The sequence below is a fragment of the Pimephales promelas genome, chromosome 15 (assembly GCF_988280905.1).
Source record: "Pimephales promelas chromosome 15, fPimPro1.hap1.1, whole genome shotgun sequence".
Taxonomy (NCBI): Eukaryota; Metazoa; Chordata; class Actinopteri; order Cypriniformes; family Leuciscidae; genus Pimephales; species Pimephales promelas.
In genome coordinates, this window is record NC_142783.1 from 25067890 (window position 1) to 25095412 (window position 27523).

The 27523-nt window shown below is 38.4% G+C and overlaps 1 protein-coding gene across 4 annotated transcripts in view; it reads right to left on the reverse strand.

Moving 5' to 3' along the window:
• The window catches only part of ush2a (Usher syndrome 2A (autosomal recessive, mild)), a 198181-nt gene that overhangs the window by 154285 nt on the left and 16373 nt on the right, over positions 1-27523 (reverse strand). For 2 of the 4 annotated variants that reach the window (XM_089120408.1, XM_039669219.2), the window contains exons 4-14: positions 25929-26064; positions 24065-24128; positions 23669-23963; positions 22556-22740; positions 19560-19781; positions 15804-15897; positions 11876-12071; positions 10643-10773; positions 7995-8190; positions 3720-4367; positions 273-456 (exon numbers count right to left, since the gene is read on the reverse strand). In XM_089120408.1, coding sequence (XP_088976534.1) covers positions 273-456; positions 3720-4367; positions 7995-8190; positions 10643-10773; positions 11876-12071; positions 15804-15897; positions 19560-19781; positions 22556-22740; positions 23669-23963; positions 24065-24128; positions 25929-26064 — 2351 coding nt within the window. Of the gene's footprint in view, positions 1-272; positions 457-3719; positions 4368-5220; positions 5384-7994; positions 8191-10642; positions 10774-11875; positions 12072-15803; positions 15898-19559; positions 19782-22555; positions 22741-23668; positions 23964-24064; positions 24129-25928; positions 26065-27523 lie in introns of those variants that run through there. The other 2 variants (XM_089120410.1, XM_089120409.1) reach the window with 2 other exon arrangements.

Here is a 27523-nt window from a genome sequence, read left to right on the forward strand (position 1 = left end):
ATGGCTAATTTGACCTTTGCTGGCTCTGTCTGAACCCGTGGGCCAGTAAGCAGCGAACTGGCTCAAATCGCTATATGAAAAGTGATGTGCATGGTTTTCTAAATGGGCTTTATTCACTAGTGTTCAGTCTCGGTGACGAGTGGGAGGTCTGGAGTAATTTTGACGGTGATTTACACTCTTCTATTTAACTTGAATATATATCTTGCTGCATATTAATGAAAACGTCTTTCTCGAACATGACCGAAATAATGGTGTTAGACTATAGCACTGACCTGCCAGCACTTGGATTAAAGCCAAAGAAGAGATCCTGGCACTGGTCGCATCTACGACCGGTCAGTGATGGGTGAGCACACACACACTGCCCTGAGTGGGCTGCACACACCTGCCCCACTGCTCCGACCGAGTGACATTCACACACTTCACACTCGCTCATACCCGCCTCGGACAGGAAGAAACCTGCAATGACAGGATGCAAAGAAACACAAACAGGCTCATTATGCAGTTTATTGTGTGCTCTCTGATTTACTTCCTCTTTTTTATCACTATGAAAATAAAAAAAATCTGTCAACATTTCCTTGAGAAAAAGAGGTACACTTAAACACACTTTTAAAATGAGTATGAAAAGTGTAAATGAATTTAATGTTTTCAAACACATAATTGCATGTTATTTACAATGATATGAACATTTATTATAATTTAAATGTATTTTAAATGCAGAAAGTTTTTTTACCCCTTTAAGTAGGACTTAAAGGAGTAGTTCACTTTTAAAAAAACTTTTGCTGATAATTTACTCACCCCCCATGTCATCTAAGATGTCCACGTCTTTCTTTCTTCAGTCGAAAAGAAATTAAGGTTTTTGATGAAAACATTCCAGGATTTTCTTCATATAATGGACTTCAATGGGAACCAAACGGTTCAAGGTCCAAATGAGAGTTTCAGGGCAGCTTCAAGGGGCTTTAAACGACATTAGACGATGAATAAGGGTCTTATCTAGTGAAACGATCATTCATTTAAAAAATAAATACATTTTTTTACGTTTTATAAGCTCAAATGCTCGCCTTGCTCTGTTCTGTTCTGTGATGAGCGTTTGTGACTCTCCTATTCATCAAAATTAACAAATCTTTTTTCGAGTCATGATTTGAAGGGTCCTAGATAAGACCCTTATTCATCATCTGGTGTTGTTTAAAGCTGCACTGAAACTCTCGCTTGGACGTTGAACCGTTTGGTTCCCATTGAAGTCCATTATATGGAGAAAATCCTGGAATGTTTTCATCAAAAACCTTAATTTCTTTTCGACTAAAGAAAGAATGACGTGGACATCTTGGATGACATGGGGGTGAGTAAATTATCAGCAAAAGTTTTTTTTTAAAGTGAACTACTGCTTTAAGTAGGACTACTACATGTGCATCTTTAATTATATGTAATTTCAGAGAAAAAGTCAATGGGCTCCAATGTTGTTTTGAACACCAGTGACTTCCATTGTTACTTTGTTACACATTACTTTGTTAACAGTTTGAACATACAAAATACTTTTGCGTTCCATAGAAGAAAGTAATAAAGTTTTGAAATGATTAGGGAGAGTAAATGAAGATTATTAGGCAACAACCCTTTAATGGGATAAGTAGAGTACATCATTCTGACTAAAATCTCCTTTTGGCTTTCAAAGAAGAAAGAAAATCAAGCACATATTATTTTTTGTGGTCAAAAAAGAGTGAGCCAGTCTACTTTACTGTCTATATCTTCTTAAGAATAAAGTACGAGTTGAATCTCAAGGGCTCCGTCAGGCTCCTGCGCTCATCAATCAGACAGGGGGCGCTGAGTTTGAGATGTTTCAATCACAGGCTGCTTCCCCTCCGGTGAAATACGACAGAGGGGCTTCGTGAGGGGGAGCCTGGGGAGGGCCTGCAGAAACACAGTCATCAGTCCCCCCCACCCTCCACCAAATGGATCTCCCCCCCCCGCTCCCTGTGCTTTCAATTTACTCCTGCCAGCCCCACTCTCCGTACACATGCTTTATGTGCCGGCCTGGGCGGCCGAGGCTTTGCTGAGCAGCAGGTACGTCCGCATTATTTCATCATGTGTGGGGAGGTACGAGCTAGGGGAGGAATGACCGTACATCCTTGTCTGGTTAACGTGCGAGCTTAGCGCCCTCATATCATATGCATAGGCCCATTGGTGGATGTTGGTGAGCATAGTTTCCCTGCTGTAAAAAATAGCATAGCTAAACTGGATTAAGCTTACATCTAAAATGACCAGACAAAAGCAATATTTCTAAATACCAGCAAAAAAAAAAAAAAAGAAAAAGTTTTGGCCATTTTCAGGTCGGTTATCCACCAATGGCTACCCTTGTTGAAAAGAAGAAGAGTGCCTAATTTTATAGAATGTGCACTTGTAGTGTACTTTTAAAATTGTTAAAATGTTATTGGTACTGTACTTGTAGATGTTAATAATGACACTCATACACATAAGTGGCATTTTTATTTCATTATTAAGATGTTTCATGATTAAGATTAAAATGTTTTTACGCTTCATTATATGGCATAAAATAATACCCCACTGTGGCTACTGTGGTTGTCGGGGACATTAAACATAATTTACTCACTCGTTTCGCTTTTATAGCCTTGTTGAGTTTATAATCACACACTTGCAAACTATTATAACTCAAACTTTCCAACTTGTAGATAAATGAAGATTAAAAGAGTTGTTAAGTCATGCTGTGGTATAATTAGTTTACAGCCCAACTATCTTTTTACAAGCTTTTTAAAATTCATAAATGTTGTATTAATTGTGATGATTATCTTGATGAACAAAATGTCTGAGTGTCATAAACATGTGTTGGTCACAGAGCTTATTTTCTGCAATAATTCAAAAGCCAATATAAAAAAAATCCAGGATATCCAGGGTAATGCAACTTCTGGGTTGGCCTACAAAAGTCTTCTTTAATTTGTTCTTTAATCTGGTCTGCGTTGTTTTATCATTGGGGTTTAAGGGTTGTTTAACAACCTTTTTATTGGATAATACAGCGTTAGCATACACACAGTATCAACTATCCAAATTACAAATAGGGACACATCTCTACAGTACTCTAAAGGAGGAGTAACTTCCTTGCAAAACTGTGCTTGGCGTATAAAAGTGCAAGTTGGTTTTACAGTAAACAGTGAGGGTTAATCTTAATTACGAATACAAAGGGACCAGCTGTTACAGTTGGTCCTGCCACACTGACACTTGGACCCCTGGCAGTGCACTTCTAGCACTTACTATGCTTCAAAAAAAATAAGAGAAGTGCAAACATTTCCACCCCCTGAAGTGCACTTGAGTCATGAGGCCAGCGCTGGCCCAACAACCACTAAGGGGGTTGATTGAGGGTACATGAGGAATGGCCTGTAGCTATGCTAGTTGAACGCCATCGGCCAAAGTGACTGCCAAACACATTCAATTCCCAGGCACAATCTAGGGAAAAAGGAAAAACAGAACAATGCAACAGCTTGCAAAGCCAAGAACAAAATGCGAGGGACTCATTAGTTACGGAAAGGAAGAGAGTGCTTTGTAATTCAAAAGATGTTTACTCAGACACTTCAAATGTGACGCGCAATGCCTAGGAATCACGGTAAACAACGAAAGCTATGACTTCACTGTCATCGCCAACACAGTATAATGAGCTCACAAAACCTGATACACCTTGTAAATACACACATTCAAATTAGTCTGAAAGCACCAACCTGGTTTACAGGTTCCACAGTCTCGGCCGTGGCGTGTAGGCTGACACACGCATTGACCGCTAGCAGGATCGCACACTGTTGCAGGCACGGTACCCATGTGGTCACATTGACATGGTTGACATCCATGTGTGGCATTGGCAGAACTCAGGTTGTAGGTGTGAACGGAGCATCGGTTACACCGCAGCCCCTCTACGTTGTGTTTACACATGCATTGGCCCGTGGTCTTGTCGCACACATCTGAGCCATTCACCGTGCCTCTGAGGTCGCACTGGCAAGGCAGACAGCCCAAAGAATTGCTACGGTCCAGACTGTGGTATCTGTCCCGGCACACGTCACACTGTCGGCCCTCGGTGTGAGGTTTGCACTTACACTGTCCTGATACCGCATCACAGGATGTACCGAGAACGGATCCGTTCAGACTGCAGTTGCAGGCAAGGCAGACTCCACTGCCGTTCAGACCGTAGAAGTGAGAAATGCAGGTGTCACAGAGGAGGCCTTGCACACCATGTTTGCACTCGCACTGGCCGGTGAAGGGATTACAGAACTGGTGCAGAGAACCCCGTGCGTCGCAGCCACAGGGAACGCAGCCGCTGGGATCTGTGCCATTGAGGAATTTGAAGCCGTAGTTACATCGGTCACATGTTAGACCTGAGTGTAAAAAAAAGAGACAACTATCAGTGCTATTCCCAACCAGGTCCCCAGGGGGTACTTAAACAGGTTTCAGGTTTTAAGTTAATAAATTTAACAAGGCAAAACCATAACCCTAACTTGTAAAAAAGCTTTGTCAAACTGAAAGAACTTAAATTGTGAAATCTTTAAAAGAAAAGAGCTGTCAGATAACGGCTCAACGGACTATTTCAGGAAGCTTTTTTAGGGAAAAAAAACAACTATTTATATTAATTTTTAAATATTTATTATTACTGTTGTTTATTTAAAATTATATATATTTTATTTTTTTGGTATAGTAATTACTACCAGGATTCCATTTCATTTCATCCTTCATTGCATGTAATTGTGATGTTTTAGTTTTTTGTGATGTTTTAGTTTTTTGTTTTTTGCTTAAATAATTTTTAGTTTAATTGCAAATTCCAAATAAAAAAATATTTATACAAAACTTCGTAATACATATAAAAATAAAACAAAATTGTGAATTTATATTTAAGTTTTTCTTTATTTTTTATCAACATTTTATCTCACATTTACTTTTTTTATTTTATTTTACTCTGAGGTTGAAACAGGCATCCATTACTTTCATTACATTATGTTACTTAAAGGACAACTCCGGCGCAAAATGAACCTTTGGTCTAATTACACATTGTTACGTAGTTGACCGTTATCTCAGTTTTGTTTTAATGATTGCCAAATGTAAATAGTTTTATCTCTAAAAACAGTTTAGCCTATAATGTTAGTATATAGAATAAAGTTCTCTCGTTTAAGATAAAGTATAATGCTAGTATATAGGGCATAGAGTAATGACAAATTAAAAATCGCTTGTTATTACCCCTAAAAAGGCTCAAAATAGCCCCACAGTAACACGACAGCATTATAAGGGTCCCTACATTCAAAACGAAGCATTGAGAACTTTTGTCAGTGTCCATACAGTTAATAAGCAGATATTTTATACACACAGTAAATTTCGCGAACACAGGAAAAAGCCATCTTGGAAAAATAGTCTCTACCAGTCGATCTACGAACGCCGATCCAAGTGCGCTGGTGAGATGTGAATAAGGTGATGATAAGGTGAGCGTGAACAGTAGGCTACGTGTACATATTGAAGATAAGTAAACGGTTTGTGTTTGTGTTTCTTCTGGAAACAACGGACCATATGAGATTCTGCACAGTTCAGCGCACTTGGATCGGCGCTCGTAGATCGACTGGTAGAGACTATTTTTCAAAGATGGCTTCTTCCTGTATTCCTGTATATGAAGTTGACTGTGTGTATAAAATATCTTCTTATTAAACTCTATGGACACTGACAAAGTTCTCAATGCTTCAGTTTGAATGTAGGGACCCTTTTTATGCTGTCGTGTTGGTGTGGGGCTATTTTGAGCCTTGTTAGTGGTAATAACAAGTGATTTTTATTTGTCATTACTCTATGCCCTATATACTAGCATTATACTAGTGTTATAGGCTAAACTGTTTTTAGAGATAAAACTATTTACATTCGGCAATCATGAAAACAAAACTCAGATAACGGTTGACTAGGTAGAAATGTGTAATTAAGTGAAAAATAAGTGAAATTCAATTTATGTGGATAAAACTAGTAACAGAATATATGTGCAAATGTGCTTTCGTTTGCAGATTGCAGAATTTCATTCATCTTTCGTTCAAACAAATGCTATTCAAATTCGCATTACCATTCACAAACCACCAACCTTGACATCTGAAATGATTTGGTTTTGGCCTTTACATCATAAACCACCCATAACACTCTCATAATGTATAACACTCTCATAATGTATCTCATAACACAATGTAGTATATAGTAAACAAATAAATAAATCAGTGAAATATTACACAAGGAATAAAAAACGAAATTGGTAATGTCATCATTAAGTGAGCCCCTTTCCCAATGATGAATTACTCACCTCAGGCATAACACTTAATTTCTCTAAAAGGAAAATAAATAAATTAAAAGACCCAAGAAGGGGAAGGGGAAAAAAGTAAAAATAACTACGAGACTAAAAAGAATTACAGCTCATTTGGAGACCCTAAAAGGTGGTCTACCTGGAATCAAATCATATCAAGTTTTTTTTTAAATGTGTGCAGTGCTTATTTGAATATGCCATACATATTCCTGACAGGTAATCTATTCCTAATGTTGCTGAGCAGCGCCTACAGGGCAAACCGTTTACAGCCATAAGTACTGAGAACTCCACACGTCTCCACTGCTGTGTATTTCGCTACAGAGCTCCACTTTAATGAATTTAGATATTAATATATTGCTCCCTACCCACAGTTAAACCTCATTACAACATTATGTTAAATGCACAATGTGACACAGATGAATACTCCAATAATATCACGCCAAAGGTGCTGCAATTTGTCATTGTGCTCATGGCTTGTAGATGTTGGAAAAAAGCTATGGTAACCGCGCGCCGCCCAACTGTGAATATAAAAAGAAATGAACTACTAGCTTTTAGAACAAAGCGCAGGCAAAATATGTACGTCTTAAAGCTTAAGATATTATTTTTTGGCTAAATTGAAGTGAATTTGGTCAACCAGTGAGATATGTGCATTTAGCTGCCCGTTGGTGCACCCGTGGAGTGGGACGTGCACCAGCGCAGCCCACATTTTATCAGTAATGCTTTTCTGCATAATATTCTCATACATCAACATTTCAAAGCACATTGTGTACGCAGAGTTCTTTGGACGCTTGATAAATTTTGTCCTTATGAAGCTGCGGCTGGCCTCAAACGCGCTGGAGGTAATAAATTGCCTTAATCAAATCTAATTTCTGAAAAATACCTGTGGGAACTACAAACAAAGAAGCAGGTCTTGTAAGAAGCGTGAAAAATAAGGAAGACAGGGGCAGTTTATTATAATCAACTTGGCATTGAATTACAAAATTAAAATGAGGTGGCCCTTGATATCCTGGCTTAGCAATACACATGATCTTCTAAGTAACATTCTTTTGCATTTTTTAAGAAATCGGTTCAAAGGTACAAAGAAGAAGAAAAAAAATGGAACAGATTTATCGCAAAGGACCTGGAATGCCTGGAAAAGCTGGAAGAAAAATCCTTTTGGCTGCTGCTCATAATAAATTTGTGAAAAAAAAGCAGGGCTTTGCCAGAAAAAAAGGAGCTTGATGGTAAACAATTTAATCATGCCATTTACATACGCAGCACAGTGGAGCGATCACTTTATGCTTCATATGTTTTCATTTCAGAAATTAAAAAGTGCAGATAAGTAGCAAATGAATAATTTCGAATTATATGTATATAAATATATTCGGGAAATGAACATGAAATAATAGTTCTGGGATTTGAATTAAAATTAGGTAACAATTATGATAAACTTAATATAAAATTTCCCTTTTACATTCATATACATTTTACGATCTTATTTTGACAGAAATGAAGATCATGACTTTTACGTGAACTACCTATTTATTTTGTTTATGTATTTACTTTTGGCTCTGCACATTTTACCAAGTTTCTGGGAATTAACAGAGACAGAGAGAAAGGCTGAGAGACTTGTTGGGGAGAGAGGAAGAGAAGGATGGGAGAAGAGAGCAAAAGAGCGAAGGAGGGCGCAATGCTGCTTGATACGTACCGATTACGTTTGCCTTGCACTGGCATTGACCTGAGTCCTGGTGACAGGCAATATCTGGCTGCACGGTCCCGGCGGTATTGCAGTTACAGGCGCGGCAGCCGTCAGCCAGCGCCGACTGCAGCTTGTAGAATCCGTGTTGGCACTGATTGCACTGTCTGCCAGACACATGTCGCTTGCACTTACACTGCCCCCCGATCTGTGGAGAAAGGAGAACGTCACGTGACCGCGCTCCAATTAGTCAAGTTGAGCAGGGCAGTAGGAGTGTGTGTGAGTCATGGATGGGCAGCTCTGCTCTGTCTCTACCCCCCACCCCGCCGATCCCCATTTGGGCTGCCGGGATGCTTTTTATCTCCATTACAGAGAACGGAGTGGTTTAGGATGGGGGAGAAGAGGTCACAACACCTGAGCTCACAAGCTGCCATTGTGCAGAGGGTCGTGTGGCTTAACAAAACGGATCCTTTCTTTGGGATGGATTGAAAGTACCAGCTGTTGTTTAAATGAGTGAGGGGGGAAATATTTGATACTACTGACATGAACAGCTACCGTGATGCTGGCGATGAAGTACTGCTGATACGAAAGTCAATAACAAACCAAGGCTTTGGAAAGATGACAAGTGGACTTTTGGAAATGTAGTTCAATCTACATTTTGCCAATGCTTATAATATAATGTGAAACAATTAATCTCATTGAAAAAAAAAAAAATTGTGTTTACATAATATATGTGTGTGTACTGTGTATAATTATTTTGTATATATAAATACACACACATGCATGCATATATTTGAGAAATATTTGCATGTATATACTATATATATATTTATTTATTATATATAAAAATTCTTAAAGGAGTAGTTCACTTTTTTTTTTTTTTAAATGCTGATAATTTACTCACCCCCATGTCATCCAAGATATCCATGTTATTCTTTCTTCAGTCAAAAAGAAATCAAAGTTTTTGATGAAAACATTCCAGGATTTTTCTCCATATAATGGACTTCAATGGGAACCAAATGGTTCAAGGTCCAAAAGACAGTTTCAGTGCAAACTGCAAACTGTTCAAAGGGCTTTAAACGATTTCAGACGATGAATAAGGGTCTTATCAAGCGGAACGATCGCTCATTTAAAAAAAAAATAACAACGTTTAAGTTTTATAAGCTCAAATGGTCGCCTTGCTCTGTTCTGCGTGTTCGTGACTCTCCTATTCCAACTAGTTCATCAAAATGAACGAATCTTTTTCTGAGTTAATTCGTTTGTTTCGCTCGTTGAATGAACCAAATGACATGAAAAAAGGTTAGTTAATTTTGATAAACTGTAGAGTCACAAACACGCATCACAGAACAGAGCAAGGCGACCATTTGAGTTTATAAAACTTAACATTTGTTCGTTTGTTTTTTAAAATGAGCGATCGTTTCGCTTGATAAGACCCTTATTCATCGTCTGAAATCGTTTAAAGTCCTTTGAACAGTTTGCAGTTTGGATCTTGAACCATTTGGTTCCCATTGAAGTCCATTATGTGGAGAAAAATCCACACATATATTATGTAAACACAAACTTTTATTTTGGATGAGATTAAGTGTTTCACAGCCCTAAATTTAATATTACAAAATATTATAAAGTACAATAACTAAAATAATATTCATTATTATTATCATCATCATCTGTATACATACTGCTTTATGACCTCATTCATTTATAGACTACTGGGATATATATAAATATATTTGATCTATTACACCACAGGTAGACATAATATGTACCAGAATAAACAAAAGTCATAAAAATACTCTCAAATCCTGAATAATTTATCAACAACGCAAACAGGATAAATCATAAGACTTGAGCTACAAACATTTCAACCATTTTGCCAAAAAAAACAATCCCTTCCCAGCACCTAAAAGAAACAGCCCAACTAACAGTGTAAAGTCATTAGCATATGTGAGGAAATAATCATTCTGATAATTTAAATAAGGTAACAATCTAACATGGGGCTGACCCAGCCATTGATTCTGAATTTGTCATCCAGTATATCTATCGACATGGATCTGTTCCTCCAAAATGCCTTTCATGATGCTAAGATAAAGGAAAAGGTGGGGGGAGAATTCTCCTGAGAGAGGCTCTCATGACGACACTTTTACATACTCCCAACTGATCAAAACACTGATAAATGCTGTTGTGAATACTAAAGTCCTCCGCCAATACATCAATGCAAACCTCTCGAGAAGGATTGGCCAATATCGTTATCTGAATCTACAATTCTCAATTCCGTCACAAAGCCGGGGATCAAAGCCTGAGATGTCTTCCTTTGAATATGCACAGAGATTGCCTTGCCGGTACTGTTGCACCTCAAAATTCTAGAATGCTATTCAACGTCATAAATATCAGATCAATGAGTAGGACCATATGGAATCATATGGAGTCAAAAATCTGCAAAAAATCTGTAGAAAGCACTCTCATTTGTTGTAAAAATTACGATTACATTAATCAAAATATCTAATAAATGAATATAAATATGCAAAAAGCGAGGGATAAACTTGGTAAATGATGGGGGATCAATATATGCTTTCTGTGCAGCAGGCCTTTTTATTAGAAGTGCGATAATTTTGGTAGATAAAGTATGAATAATGCGTTTGTGTGTCCATGTCTGCACTTACCGGCTCACATTCTAAACTGCCATTGGCGGTCCCGGCGCTGTGGCACTCACATGGTTTACACACGTCCTTGGCCCACAGGAGTGTACCCACCTCCCTGTAGAAAAGACTCTGACACCGCTCACAGTTCCTGCCTTTCAACCCAAAGAGAGTGAGTGTGTATGTGTGCTTGTAGAAGGAAATGGGTGGGGGGAGGGGAAACTGATGCCAACCTATTAAAATTCAATCATATCATAGGACTATGATTTCAAATTAAAAAACTGCAGTCTTGGGAGAGGTCCGGCGAGAGTGTGTAATTTTCTAAGGTGTCCGTTTTAATGTCCTCTTTCATCTCTACCTGCCACTGCGCCTGATGCCCAGCATATGAAACAATGAACCTGTTAGCATGGCCTGATTTACTTCATTAAATGTCCATCTGTTTTCGCTCTGATATATTATTTCGATTTTTCTGCTCTGCTTTTTGATGTTTTCATTACATCACTGCTATTTCTCCAGCTGTTGTAATGAAACATTTCTGGTTTTCATGCCATTTTTAAAAAAATGCTAAATTATTTAAAAAAAAAAACATATGAAAGAAGTAGGTCCAATATGGGTTTTTCCAATAATCGAATGGGATATCTTGTGTGGAAGCATGTTTCTGCCATTGAATAAAAAATAAAAAAGGTATTTGTAGCTTTTGTAACTTTTTTCTAAGTATTGTGTGATATAAACTTGCAATTCTGAGTAAAATGGTCAGTATTTCCCCCAAAATTTAAATAGTTTTATTCCAAACAAAACAAGAAACAAGCTTCCATAATCTAGAGAGCAAGATTACTTTAATGGTAATATAGAATTATCTTAGACATTTCTACACAATATTTAATAAAATTTGTATATATATAATGTAAAGCAGAAAATTCTAAAACTTTAAAAGTTTCGATTACATTTACAGATTTAAATGTGCTGTATGTAAATTTTTCACTCTACTAAAGCATAAAAATACCATAATATGTTTGCAAATATTGAGGATGCTAAGTTCACATACTCGTTTCTCTGAACACCGTCTCATACTACACTTCAACAGCCAGTTATTTTACTTTGAAATGTGCATTTCCAGGCTGGAATGTTTGTTTTTGTTTTGGTCTGCAATACTGCAATACTCGTTCCTGTTGCGTGTGCTTAAACTGGCAACCTGTGTGAGCACCGTTCAGTCCATTTTTTACAATCATTCTCTGAAAAAACATCATATGCTGTTACCTGTGGTGTTATGTGTACAGTTATCACACACCCCTCCACCTCCTCTGAAGTGCTCTCCAGGTTGAGGGTCCAGGCTGACGTTGTAGTGGCAGGAAGAGGAGTGGCCGTAGCACTGGCATGGGCGGCAGTTGTACGCCTGTACCTGATCTCCAGCTCTGAAGGGCTTGTCATTGAAGAGAGGAGAGCAGCGATCGCACTGTTGAAGAGAGTAAGAGATCAGAGCACATCTGCATACATCATCTACATATACATTTATCAGCAATATCCAGATGCGACCTCAAGGTAAAGTCCCCACAGTCAAAAATAGCAGTTTTTCAATATGTACAAGACAGAGTAAAATCAGCTCATTTATTATAAGTGACTTTCAACAACTGAACTATTTTATTAGGACACTCTCATCGACCAAACATCTCATAATCGAAAGAGAGCGACGGAGAGGCATGAGGGGAAAAATTAGAAAAAATATTTTATTGGCCAAGTATTTGATTTTTGTGAACAGTCATTACAAATTACGGAGAACACGGGAGGCATCAAATGAAATGATTAAAAATGTATTATGGAAGGCAAAGGCGTCCCCAGTGACTGCTCAAGCTGTGGCAGAGGCTCGCTGTGTCAGGCTGCTGTTTGGGCAGCCGTAGTGGGCCGTGAGCCCGGAGGGAATTGCAAATTCAGCAAGCTGGATGCTAGAAGAGCCAGACACAGACCACTCGCCATACAGCCTTCTATGCCAATCAGGGTCTGACAATTTTTTTTCCTCAGAATTACATGTTTATATCTTGCAATTCTGACTTAATAACACGCAAAAGAATATGATATAAAGTTCCACTTCTGAGAGAAAAAAAAATATTTTTTGGACATAATTTATGTGGTTGACCAAAGTTGATCACTATGGAAAATGCAATTAAGTAGACTAATCTAAATCCAGAATTTCATCCATAAAACCACAGAACAGAGATTGGCATACACAAGTATTGTGTGTTTTGTATTCGTCTCCAGTGAGCAAGGAGTCGGGCTCCAGTGGGAAAAGAGCCTTCATCCCATGTGAAAGGCCTCTGTGAATGCCATGGCTAATTTCACGCTCCCTCAGGAAAGGTCTGCAAGTGGCTGCACCAGTAGCGAACCTACAGTTAACCTTTAGCCTGTTAGAAAACACAAGGATTTAGCGATGCATTGCCAAAAGTGGCATTCTCCATTGTTTAAATGATATTCATAAAACTAAAGGGATCATACTGAGGCGAATATTGAAGCAGGTTAAAAAACTTTAAATCAGTCATTATAGTGGAAGAGACACGAACATTTCATTATGCTAACAAAGGATTATCTAGAAAGGTGATTTAAGCAATTTTGAGCGTGGCATGGTTGTTGGTGCCAGACAGTCTGAGTATTTCACAGTTTTCACACACAACCATTTCTAGGGTTTACAAAGAATGGTGTGAAAAGAGAAAAACATTCAGTATGCGACAGTCCTGTGGGTGAAAATGCCTTGTTGATGCTAGAGGAGAATGAGCCGACTGATTCAAGCTGATAGAAGAGCAACTTTGACTGAAATAACCACTTGTTACAACCGAGGTATGCAGCAAAGCATTTGTGAAACCACAACACGCACAACCTTGAGGCGGATGGGTTACAACAGCAGAAGACCCCACCGGGACCACTCATCTCCACTACAAATAGGAAAAAGAGGCTACAATTTGCAAGAGCTCACCAAAATTGGAGATGAAGACTGGAAAAATGTTGCCTGGTCTGTCGAGTCTCTGTTGAGACATTCAGATGGTAGAGTCAGAATTTGGCGTAAACAGAATGAGAACATGGATCCATCATGCCTTGTTACCACTGTGCAGGCTGGTGGTGGTGGTTGAATGGTGTGGGTGATGTTTTCTTGCCACACTTTAGGCCCCTTAGTGCCAATTGGGCATTGGTTAAATGCCACGGCCAACCTGAGCATTGTTTCTAACCATGTCCATCCCATGTACCCATCCTCTGATGGCTACTTCCAGCAGGATAATGCACCATGTCACAAAGCTCGAATCTGTACTGTACTAAAATGGCCCCCAGAGTCACCAGATCTCAACCCAATAGAGTATCTTTGGGATGTGGTGGAACGGGAGCTTCATGTCCTGGATGTGCATCCCACAAATCTCCATTAACTGCAAGATGCTATCCTATCAATATAGGCCAACATTTCTAAAGAATGCTTTCAGCACCTTGTTGAATCAATGCCACGTAGAATTAAGGAAGAACTGAAGGCGAAAGGGGGTCAAACACAGTATTAGTTTGGTGTTCCTAATAATCCTTTATGTGAGTGTACATGTGAACTCCAACACCGCTTTCCTAACTGAGTGACAATCATTTCAGTCAATGTACACTGCAGACAAGAAATGAGACCCCATCAGCACTTTCATTGGCTCTGAGTAGGATATTAAGAGGAAGCAAACATTGGTAGGGCCAGCCTAGATCTGTGTCTCAGAGCTAGTAAGTAAACACAGCAGATAGCTTCGGGGCAGGCGACAGTCCCACCTCGAAGCCAGGTGTTTGGGTCTAGGGGCGTTTAGGGCGGTGAGACAACTCATATTTACCATATTTACACACACACATACACATTTCAGCATATACGCGCTAGATGTGGCCCTTGTTTGTTTCAGTGAAAACAACAACAGTAGCAGCAGTAGAGAGTGTGTGCCCGTGTCTGGCCTTGAATAATGCATGACATCTGGTGAATAATTTAAATCACCAAACATCAGGTTTAAAAGTTTAATCCTGGGACTTGTTTCCAATGTTCAGAATTATTTGCAGCGATCTGGACAGCGCAGACTCTCAATAGGAAGAACGGTGAGAAGATTGCAGAGAGGAATGGAGAACTTGTAGAATATGGAAAAGACTACAGAGTTTTATTTTGTCAAAAGCAGTTCTACAAATAAAGGACATTTTAACCTTACTATATTTTCACATGCAGAATTGCTGAAACTATCAATCAAACTGTCTCCCCTAAATGGTCTTGTCTCTCATTTGTAGTTTCAGAACGTCTGATTCGTTCAAGTGAATCAGTTCATACTAAACCAGTGGATCTCAATCTTTTGACTTCAAGGGTCCCCCAATGTCCACAACGATATTTGCATATCTGTATACAATATTTTCTCTGCCATACGTAGGAATGTCTGATTCATTTTAGTGAATCAGTTTGCCTAAAAATGTCCTGTAGAAGTTTGATTCATTCTAGTGAATTAGTTTACCCTAAGAAATGGCCCCTTCTCTCAAATGCTTCATTATAGTGAAACAGTTTGGACTTGATAAACCTCTCTCTCATATTTTAAACTAGAAAATCCAATCCATTGCATATTGTAGCATTGAACAGTTTATTCGAATGGTTCATGGAATTAAAAAAAAATTAAGTCCTTTATATTAGGTATTTTAGGTCTCAACTACAGCTTGACTGTAGTTCAAATACTTGAAATTATGATAATCTTGGCAAACTACAGTTTTAAAGTAGCTTCTCGACCCTGGTGAGCCATGGCATTCCTGAAAGTGTGAGTACTGGCGCCGTGTCATCAGAGCTTTCCCTGAGATATAATTACCTTTGCTGGACTCATCATCAAGACACCCAGGGGCTGATGGGACAGGACGATTAGAGCATTGCTGCCCACAAAACCACTTCCTTCTCTCCTTCCCCTTTTCTTTTTTACCCTTCTTCTAGCTCTTTTCATCAGGAAACTGGAGATGTGCGGGAATGATCTCTCTGTCTCTTGTTTTCCTCGCGCTAGCTCTATTTCTCTTTCTCCATTTCTTTCTCTCTCTTTCTTTCTTTCTTTCTCTCTCTCTCTCGTCACTCTGTTGAGGCCTATTTTTGAGTGCGCTGTTCATTAAAGAGGACTCTTGCACGTCATTAAAGGGAAGTGGTTAATTAAAAGGGGGCCTCCCCTGCGGGACTCACATTAGCTCCATGTGTGTGGCTCTCTGGGAGGCAGGCGCAACGGTATGGACTCACAGTAGTGTCACAGCTGTCTGCATGGCCATGGCACTCACACCTAAGGGGACAAAGACACAATTAGAACCCACATCCTTCTGGAGAATCTTTGTTTATGTTTTTCTCATACATCTAAGGGAACTGGTTCTCAAGGTAAATCAAAAAATGTGTGTTTTGCTTGAATACCTTAATGGGAGCAGGTATAGGGTGAAATCAAGGAAACTGGATATTACTTGATGCAGATTATGCATGTATGATTTAAAAATAAGTGAAACAAGACATGATTGTATAGTGTGGTAATTGATTGGCTGAGAAAAAAAAGAGGTCTTGATGATGTCAGCAGAAAGGAACGTTGTTTTAGGCAGGGCAAAACCTTAAGACAGGAGCTGAAGGGATCATGTATTTTGATGAAAGATTGACATGATTATGTTTTTTTTTTCTTTTATGAAATAACATGTAATCAGGAATCTGTCATAATAAGACTAAGGAAATGTATTCAAAAGAAAATGCTAAAAAAAAATAAAGTAAAATTTGCTGTATTACGTCAAATCATTTGAATCAGTGTTCACTTTAAATACGTATTTTTGAAATAATCCAAATTCAGGGTTCTTGCACACTTTTTAAAGTAAAATTTAAGGCTTTTTAAGACCTTTTTAAGACCTGAAGAAATCAAAATTAATACCATACATTAGGGGTGTGCGATATTGACAAAAATATATCTCGATATTTTCACGTTTTGTTGATAAACCCAAAACAAAAACAAAATCGGTAAAATATCAACTAATTATTATCAACAATAATTAGTTGATATTTTACTGATTGTGTTATTGTGCTGGTGCCATGGCTGGTTTAGGCCTGTTGTTGACAGCAGACTCGCGGAGATATTTATATTTTTCATATTCTATGCAGTGGTCAGTTCACAGCAGTGACAGAAATTATTAATTAATGTGCAATATTTGCCACCTTAAATTGATTTCCAAGGCATTTTCACCTATTTATGGAGATTTTTTTTTTCTAAACTTATTTAGAGTTATGCATCACGTGCATCACATATATACAGTAATTATACTTATTTATACAATAATATTTCATTACACAATAATTATACAGTACCACTGTTAGCAGTCAAATTAAATCATTCAATCAAAAATCCATCTTTGCAGTGCAGAGTAGACGCAGAAGCAGCCTTAGAAGTGGCATTAATATATAGACTCCATTTACAATTGCATAAATCAAGCTATAAGGTTTTTTTTTTAAAAAAAAATCAATATTCAATATTTAAATGTGAAATGATTTCTTATTTTTTACTTTTAATATGAAACTAAAACCGCCAGTAGGCGGCGGCAAATCGCTGTCTTAATAAGCGAGTTGAGGGAGTCATTCATTCAACCGATTTGTTCAAACGGGAAAGAAGCAAGTGATTGAATCGTTAAAATGACTCGTTCAAGACGCGGATTTCCTTCAAGAGATCATCGCTGTCTGTTGCATTGAGACTCTGCTATGGTTTCATTTTGAAATTCTAGTCGGCGAAATAAAGGGAAAACAAACAATATCGATAATGTTATGGCTAAAAACTAACTCAAAATGTCACTTTATTTTTAATTTAACTATTGTATAACATAAATATCACACTTGTGCACGGGAAAACGGCACTCTTACTGATGTGATATTCTAATATAACAACATGATATAAATATAAGGCAACAATTTGGGGACATACCTATAACCATAATAAATATGTCTATGCCTATAACTGCACACATCACGCCGTGAAAACACGAGAGACAAATGCGATGTCAGCTCACACTCGCAGTGCCTCGTCCATCGTTAAAACAATAGAGTATCATAATAGACAATACACATCGCACACCTCTACGCACATAAAGAATTAACTTACGACTGAACTGACATTTGCCAACTTTCTTCTCTCCTCCTCTCCTGTCTCGCGTGCAGGAGACGGACGTTATTCTGCCGCGAATGTGACGCGAATTGTCACGTGAACAAGCAAATCCACAAAGATAAAAATTAATAGGCTACGTACGCAAATTAAATGGTTTTAATTTGGAAAACATTAAGATATGACTGAGTCGAAGTGTCATCTAAAATTTAAGACCTTTCATACCTAAAAATAAGACTTTATAAGACTTTTAATGGCCTTAAATTTTAAATATCTAATTTAAGACATTTTAAGACTTTTTAAGGACCCGCGGGAACCCTGAAATTCATGATTTTCAGTTCAACTTAAATTTTTTCAGGACACTTGGAAATATGTAGCAAGTTCCAACAAATCAACAGGCTCAGCAACATCAACGGTTCCTGACAAAATCTTTCACTTCGTTTTTCACATTCTCTAGATCTCTCCATCAATCTTCCATTCCATCATTCTCTCTGTGCATGGCTAATAGGACTTTCGCATTCAACATTTATAAATGCCAAAGGAAATATCAACGGTGTGTCGTAATGTACAACAGCAGACATGACAGGTCTCCATCAGACGGAACACGCACCTGCAGGTCACCGCTTTAATTATTCATTCTCAACGGCCCTTATTCAGTATTATCATCCACACATCTTTACACGGCTCCCTCTAAAAGCAGCACCCTTCACCTCCGTTACTCAAACAAACAACTTAACAAGAAAACAAGAGAGGAGGAGAGTGGAAAAGAAAGAGGGCTGTCGTTATTGCTGGAGGTTATTACGGTATGAGCGTAAAGCAAACACTAATGCTCCCAGACACAGCTTGACACCCTGTCAGAATACCTCAAAGGCGGAATTTACGCACATTTTAGTCCCCAAACACACATACATCCTCTTCTCAGCCTCTCACAGGTTTGAACTGTCAGTCTCCCTAAGGGGGTGAATCCACTACTGTTTACTCTCTGCCTTTGTTTCTCCAGCGAAGCTGTTGCGATGCCTCAGAGAGCAAAAGAAGAGAGCCATACAGGGGGAAAAAAAAAAGAGAGAAAAGGCGGGGAGGATGGGGGACACCTCTGAATGTCAGAGGATGATGAGATTTCACAGTCTCTAAATCTCGATTTCGTCTGTGCCAGTTTAACTAGCTCTTAATTAAAGCTGCCTTCTCTCGCACACTCAGACTTACTCGCACAGCGAGAACGAGCCAGGTTACAGCTGCCTGCATAATGACATAATTACCATAGTCGTAAGAACAGTGGCTGTTTAATGTCTGAAGGTATACATGGATGTAACACCATGTATCTGCTTCTGAAGAGACAAAAGAACAGATTCAACATCCTTGAGAGACGCAGAAAAACATTTCAGACTGATTAGCTGCTTCCCTGAAGCATCAGAGAAGTTCTGAAATTTTCCTGCCAGTGATTTCCAAATGTGGCATCCCCACTGTAATTACAAGACCATTAACAGGAGGACAAAATCTGTGTTAAACAATGGCATTACTCTGCGACTAATAACAGACATGTCATATATCCCCCAGTTGTGTCAAAGTAGCAAACAGATTTTTTCTGCCATCTCCACTTGGTCTTGAACCTAAAAAGTCTTTCACTTTATCAAAGTCTGAATTATCCTGCCAGACCCGCCTACTGATTTTCTCATCAAACATGGAAATCCAATCAAATTAAAACAAAATCCACAAATGTATGTCAAATTTTGTTACTGGAAGCGTTAATCATGGGGCGAAAGGGGGAGATTGTGTCAGGTGATGCTTGATTGGGGTTGACAGGTGTCAGAATGCTGCTGGTCTCAAACCTGCCGCTGATGGTGATCTCGTCCACGGCATAGTAGCGATGGCGGAAAGGAACTGTTGCCTCTTGAGTGTGGTACTGGCCGTGGAGAAGGATTCTCACATGTGTGGCTCTAACAAACTCTTGTAGGGCGGCACTGTTGTAGAAGTCGTTGTAGCCCGGTCGCAGGTTTGGCTCGGGTGTTAGCATGCTGAAGGTGATATTTCCACGGGAGTATGGTACATCGCTGAAACAAAAGACAAACAAAAAACTCAAGTTAGTTTGCAATTCATCAGACCAATCATAATCTGCCATCCGCCGAATCCAGCATTTTGTCTGACAAAGCAGCCAGGAGAGTTAATAGATTAACATCGAATTGAAAAACGGTGTGTAGACGTTTTTCCGCAGTTGAAACAACATTCCTTCTGATGTTCATTCATGTTTATTTGATGCTATAAATTAACTTTAGCTTTAACTGAGGCTCTACAGCGATCTGTCCCGACAAATTCAGAGCCACAAAACAGTATTTATTGCATAAACGTCTTTAAAAATGTACAAATTTGAAAGTTGAGAATTTGTTTCGTATTAAAAGTAACCTGCTCTGTCCTGCTCTGTGTTGTCGGTGTCCTCTTTGCTCCGCAATGAATTTTTCACTTTGTGAGAACATGGTGTGGCGTGGGCATGGCTTGTCGGACATAGCAACAGCAATTAAAGAGGGCGGGTCTTTGCGAATGGTCAATTGTTAAAAGAGTATACAGGCTCTCTTTAAAACAGTGGTGTCAATCAGAGGGTCAGGACCCATTAAGGCAACTCAGCATGCTTCCAATGAGACTGCAAAGTGGCGCAAAATGTGTTAAAATGAGACAAAACAAGCTTTAAAATAACCTAAAAAAGCTAAAAATGACGACATATTCTTAATTTTAATTTGTGTCCCCGGTCTTAAAAAAACCTAGATCCTTTATATGATGGAATTTTTAAAGTGTGATTTCAAGACCTGGAAAAGTCATAGAAATGTTTATAATGAATATGAATTTTAAAGTTATGTCAAACTCTAATATATTTTCTTTCAAAAAAAAAATTATAAAAAACAATGGAAATGCATCATACATTGGTCATTGAAGGTATGTAACAATTTTTAGCTTTTTTGGTGCTTTTAAATGACTTTCGTCATAAGCAAAAGAGTGGTCAGCGTCATTCTTCAGCATTTTACCTTGGTAGAAAGTAAGTCTTGTGTAAATGATGACAATTTTCATTCTTGGGTGAACTAAACCATTTAAATTATTACAAACAGAAAATGTAACCTATATTATCCTACTGACTTATAAAAGAAAGAAAAAAAAAATCCTGCGTCTTAATCTTAATCTTTGAATGTGTGAGTGATTGAAAGAGACCGAGAACTTCAAGTTTTGACATAGCAGTTTAACACATTGTCAGGTTAAAAATGAAACGCGTCACAAGCTACTGAAATGTTAAAACAAAGAAATTGGAAAAGCAAAGGTCTTTCCTTTGCATCTCAGAACTACTAAGAGGAAATTTCACTAATACAGGTTAAAAATATAGTTTGGGGTTTGAAAGGGTGATTTCTTAAAGGGCAGGAATAAATAGGGTGAATAAGAGTTCTCAAAGTCTTTCCAGGTGCAGGACAGGTATAGCCCCTGCTGCATTATTCACTCTCAAGAAAGATCCACAGAGCGCTTCTGCACGTTCCAGCCCTAATGCTGGTAGACTTATCCAGGACAAACCTGTGTGAAGAAAAGTATTGTCACAATCTCTCTCTCTCTCTCTTCGTCTACCTTTGCTCTCTGTGTCTCTCTCTCCCCACATACTCTGATGTGACATGAAGTGCAGACCCTTAAGTCATTGGGTCTAAGATATTGTTTGTAAATAATGTAAATATTCGGACAAGTAAAGTGGTGAAACATCTGGTCAGTAGAACCAAACTTAGCAGGATACATAGCCTACATTATAACATATTCATCATGAGCTAACTTAAAATGTAGTGTGATGTTATGTAGATCAGTGATTCTCAACCCTTTTTAAACACCTTCCATTGTCCTTCCCATATAGTTGTTTTCAAACTTTTTATTTAAATTAACAGAAAATGGGAGTATTGATGTACTGAAGTAATTAACCATGATTCATAAAGTGATTCAAGAGAAGAAAATAATCTGCCAGTTATTGAGTGGAGAAGATGATTTTTTGTGTTTTCTTTTTAATGCTTTAAAAGCATTTAGAGTTATTATTTTATTAATAATAATTGTTTAAGTCATAAAGTAATTCTGCGGTACACTTAGACGTTTAGGACCAAGTGGGCCCCGGACCCCTGGTTGAGAACCACTGATGGTATGTGCTTCAATATTACTTTTCAGATATGACTGTAGGAAGAATTATTAGAACTCAAGAAGATTTCTCAAAGCACCACATACAGTATGAGGAGAAGGCGACGAACTGCCAGTGTTGAGGGTCATTTACTTTTTTCAAATAACTAGTAAAGTAACGCATTACTACAAACAAAAGTAGCTACTTAATCACATCATTTAAATATGACTTTCACTAATGATTTTGTGAGGGTCAATTATGCATGTTTCTGTTTATGTACCATCAAAAAGTCAGTTTATCATCATAAATAGTTACTATAACCCTCTCAGCCTGAGCCTATTAAAATAACTGTCCTCATTTTCTCCGTATGCATGTGAAACCAGGTGCTTGTGTGGTCCATAACAGCTAAGTCTCTCTGCTGTCTTGATTGCAGCCAAGGACAGCAGAGATCAGATGTGTGCAGCCTGGACCGCAGCCAAGAGCAGCATTTTCCTCCCTATTCTCCTCCTAGATCCTCCGAAAGCTCCTGGACTCCCACTAAATGACAATCCACTGCTTTTATCAAAGTGGGAACTTGTCTCAACCCACTTTGATAAAGCTTACCTTGCAGGAATGATTTGTTCAAGGACTGTTATCAGATTCAGAAGCACGTGTGGATGGACTAACAGACATATAGAGTGCGTGTGTGTGTGTATACAGTACCTGGGCAACTGTAGACAGTTTACAGAATCAGGACGATCCAAAGGCCCGTTATCCTCCATCCCAAAGTAGCTGCAGTTCTTGGCCAGGAACTGCCAGTCCTTCCATTCTGAGTTCCTGATAGTCTTCCTTTGAATGCGGACTGCTTCGGGCTGAGCGTTGAGGAATTGGAGAATCACGTAGAAAACCTGTAAAGGAAGCATGCAAAATTGACAGAGGGTGAAATATGCATGAAATACTAAACAGCAATGGATTATCTATTATCTGCACAGCAACAGTCAATGCTCCGCTGCCTCCTAAAGCACGCCGGCGCTTTGAAGAACAGCTTGAAGCACCGCTTTACTCTTCCCTCTCTCCCTCTGTGGCTTCATTTTGAGGAGTTTGTCGAGAAACTGGTTGCAGCTTTGACTAAGTGGACACTTCAAAGTCTGTGTGGTGGTGTGTTTTATCTGGTATTGAGAGGAGAGACTGAGGCAGAGCTGCATAAATCCTCTACTTCTTTACAGCTGGACTCTCTGCTCGGCTTGGCTTAGCCACATGGATGACTGAGCGACTCACTCAGACACACACAAAGGACTTTAGGTCGGCTTTAGTGTATTCAAATGGAAAAGACGCTACCCAGTGTCTGGATTTGAAAAAAGCAGCGACACAAATAGACAGTGGCAGATTGACACTTACTTTAAATCAGTTGCCCAGGGCCCACTTGGGGGCCTCTGCAAACCTCCAGGGGCATCCCATTAAGTCTTAAAATGATTTAAATGTTGTTAGATTGATTACAATACAAAAAAAAAAAAAAAAAAAAACCCTGCTAAAAATAAAGACGTGCAACTTTAAACTGACATATATTTGAGTTTATCTATTTGTATTACATGAGTACTTCAGGTACATATCAGCTTAGAAATGAGTGTTTTCGAATATTGTCTTGGACAAATTGAGTCAAAAAGGTTGAGAACCACTGCTTCAAATCATATGGTTTATTGAAAGTAAACTAATATCAAGTTATCTTAATGAATATTCTTCTAAATCCACAGCATGAGCGAAGTAGGGATTTTTCAGGCCATTTTTGATGGTCCTGGAACAACATTCCCAACACGCCACTTATCGGTGGCTATGTACCTGGTACTGTCCGTTCTCCAGATCTATAGTGATGGTTATTCCTTTGTCCAGCAGCTCTAACGTGGGAAAGATGGAGGAGATCCAGGTGGTTCCGATGTCATTGTCATTGATGTAATGCAGTGGGTGGGCGTCCTGGTTCAGACGGAGCACTTTGTTATGGGTGGTATCATTGGCTGCATTGGGGATGCAGTACCTCTCCACTAAGGGGTGCACTCTGGGGTGGCTGGCGAGGCAGCGGCATGTGGACTGGGTGTGTAGTTGAGGGAATTGCCCAGTGTACACCTCTTCAATCTCTCTGAAATCCAGAAACGCATGATTTAAAATTGTTCATATCCGTGTTTCTAAACTGCTTTTGCTTCAGCGTCTGATGTTAATGTCCTGTGACCTTATGCTTACCTGTTGGTTAATGTCTTTGGATAAAATCTAAAATCCTGCATCCTTCCAATGAATTGATTTGACCCTGGGGAGAAAAAGAAAAGAAAAGTCAATGGCCGCTATTGAAGACGGTCTGCAGGATCCATAGCAACTAGTGGATTACCTTATCTGTGTCTTTATTTGAGTTAAAGAGACACTTGCTGCATGGTGGGATCTATTACGCTTATTTACAGTTCTCTGTGAGCATTAATCCCACCAGTATGATGGGCGGCATAGATCCAAGCCTAAACGTGTGGGTCCATCTACATCACCAGATAAGATGTAATTCCTTCTGTTCTAATAACTGGCTCTGTTTGAGATGGTATATGGATATTTACCCTGAAATCTTTTCATCTTTGTTTGCTGAATCTGTGTTTTATATGAGATATTGTTGCTGTATTTATACATCACATTTTATTCATAAAAATATGAATTAAAAAGGTTTGTATACATGTATGAAAATGCAATGACAAGACATGTCAAGCCAAAGAAAATTTTAACATTTATATATAAATATAAAAGCTTTTAATACAGACATCGATGACTTAATAAACCAGTCTGTACACAAGAAGAGAGATTATTTAGTATTAAACTACATGATCGAATAGGCAAAAATTCGAAAAGACAAGAAATTAAAAACGTTGGGGTCTGCGATAAAACATTTTACAGACAGTATGTGAAACATACGAGGAAAAAAACTGTATTGGAGCTCAAAAAAATGTCTTATAAGATGAAAATAGTTTTTTTTTTTATATATATATATTTTTGTGGAAATCGTGACAGACAATAGAATAATTATTCACTTATTTGAAATATAGTTTTTTTGTAACAATTTCATGTGTTTTCTGTCACTTTAGTTTAATATAATGAATCCTTGCTAAATAAAAATATTGATGTCTTAAAAAAAAAAAATTCTTACAGACCCCAAACTTTTTAAAGGTAGTGTAAGCTTGTTTCATTAAACAGCGTGAAATGTGCATATCCTAAATACGATCATAAAAATTCAAATTCGGAAACAGAGAATAAAAGATTCATTACTAAATTTGTATTTGTATGCTCTAGCCAAAAGTTTCAAATGGCATCATGTTTGTCTGAACCCAGCATTGGACTTTAAATCTTATAAGAAATCCTTCCATTTTTGTCCACATGAGTTCTACATGAATCAAACAAGCATTTCAGACCCCATGGGCTCGGGATGTAGAGTTTATAATGTGTGCAAAATGGATTACACAGACTGCAACTTTCATGTGAAGCTGTTCTGCGTGTGCATGTTTGACAGTAAATGAGGCATGCTCTCTTTGAAGACTACAGTATATGCAGTGGGTTGATTCCTTGTTCTCCAATTTTGTATGCCCTCTATGAGATTTGGCCAAAATTATTGTCATTTTTGCACTAACAAATATGGCAATGTTGAGCTTAGATTAGAATGACAGCAGAGTGAACTTAAAGAAACTTTAGCAAGTCTATACTATCTGTGGATGTGTATTCAAAATGTGTGTGTGTGTGTGCATTTCATTCCCTGGGGGTATTACAGAAATCCCATCTCATCTCATTTATGAGGAGATTATTTGTTGCCATATGGTCACCCCTGACCTATATAAACTCCAACTATGATTAGTTGCAGGCTTATGAATATTTCTATAATAGAAAAATGTAACATGTCTGCAAATTAGTGTGTCCTTTTCTGCACTCAAATCGAGTGATAGGAAACTGTGTGATTCTGTGGAGAAATACCGTTGGACAAGGATAGTTACAGCTTTAAAAAAAAAAAAGCTAATGCAAATCAAATATATAAATGTCCATATTAAAAACTGAAAGATCAATGTAGAAGAACAGAAATCATTACCGTTAGAACTTCTACCGATCCACAGAGCACTCTCTGAGATGATGTCATCAACAGGTCCTGCTAGGGTTTGTGTGTCCAAAGCTGTGCCATCCTCCTCTAGACCATTCAGGAACAAGCTCACACTTGTGGCATGCATCTATGGATTCATCAGGAAAAAGAAGAATGAGAGACATGTCATTCAATACTGAAATATTTTGCTAGAAATAGTATTTCCAAATGTAGTATATTTATATGTTTCTATGGCTGATGATTGTGGATACTCTTCTCAGAAAACGGCTTTTCATCATATTCATATTTGCATGTTCTTTCGCAGTCTCTTTTTATTAAAAAAAGGTGCATGGAAATAAGTCAACTAAAAAAATCCATAAGGATGAAGGCAGCGTTAGACTGGAGGATGCTTAAGCTGCACTCTTTCATGGCCACTGATTGAAAACTGTAGAGAGGCTATTCTTGAAATCTCCAACCGGCCAATGACTTGCTGCTGAGATCTGAAGCAACGTCATAGTGATGTAAATTAATCTTGAAGTGCTTCATCCCATTTACTAGCCCTGTAGACTCTTGAAAGAGCTCTGGTACCCCCATTGTTACTCCCCCCCCCCCCCCCTTCCATTCTAGTAACTGTTGCTTTGAGACAATAATGAGGGTATTTTTTCAACTGTATCATCAAAGTGTTTATGACAAAATATTTAAGCAATATCAGACATATACGATGGCTGTCATTCAGCCCAAAAAACACAATTGTAATACTGATTTTATGCAACTGTTCAATAAACAAATAAATAAAAAATCTTTCAGATGAAAGTGACAAGTTAGTTACTTTTTAGCCAACGAATTTAATTCCAAATAACACCGACAATCAAGATTAATGTCATCAAGCAACACACAGACTGAAGGCAGCAATACAACATTCAGCTATGATCCAAGGAGGCCTAAAATGCCTGGAGACAACAATTCATTAGCATTCCTATTCATGACCTCATGGCGATGCTGATTGGCTGATGGCACCACAACAATGTGCACAGACACAAAGCCTTTTGCTAGTGATATCCTTAAAGGTGCAATATCACTTGCACAGTGTAATATATTTCCTGCAGTTGTGTACTTATAATATCCCAAAAGTCTCCAAAGATTTTTTTTTTATTTCAGAGAAATTCCAATTTTAAATAAGTGGCCGTCCCAAAAAAAATAGTTGCCTGTCAATGACGCAATATCCGCGCTATCCTCGGTATCCGTTCATACTGCCATAGCCATGATGTGAACATGGTGACAGACATGGACAACTGCGTAGTGCATCACGTTTAGCGGCACGCAGTTCTTGTTTCTTTCAAACAAAGACCATGTCAAACAGACTTTGGGACAAACAAGGAGAACTAAAATGAGGATCAATATCAGCGTGGTGTTTTTGAGATGCCGAGAGCTCCACGTCCACGACTAGTGGAGGGTCGAGTCATGACTAGTCACGACTTGACAGCTTTATTAGACAGGAGAGCAAATGTACATAAAACAAATCAATGTTGTATAATAACGTTAGCTCAACATGTTGAAATGTTAGAATATGGTCAGTCTGTTATTCTAATGTTGATCTAACTTACTGC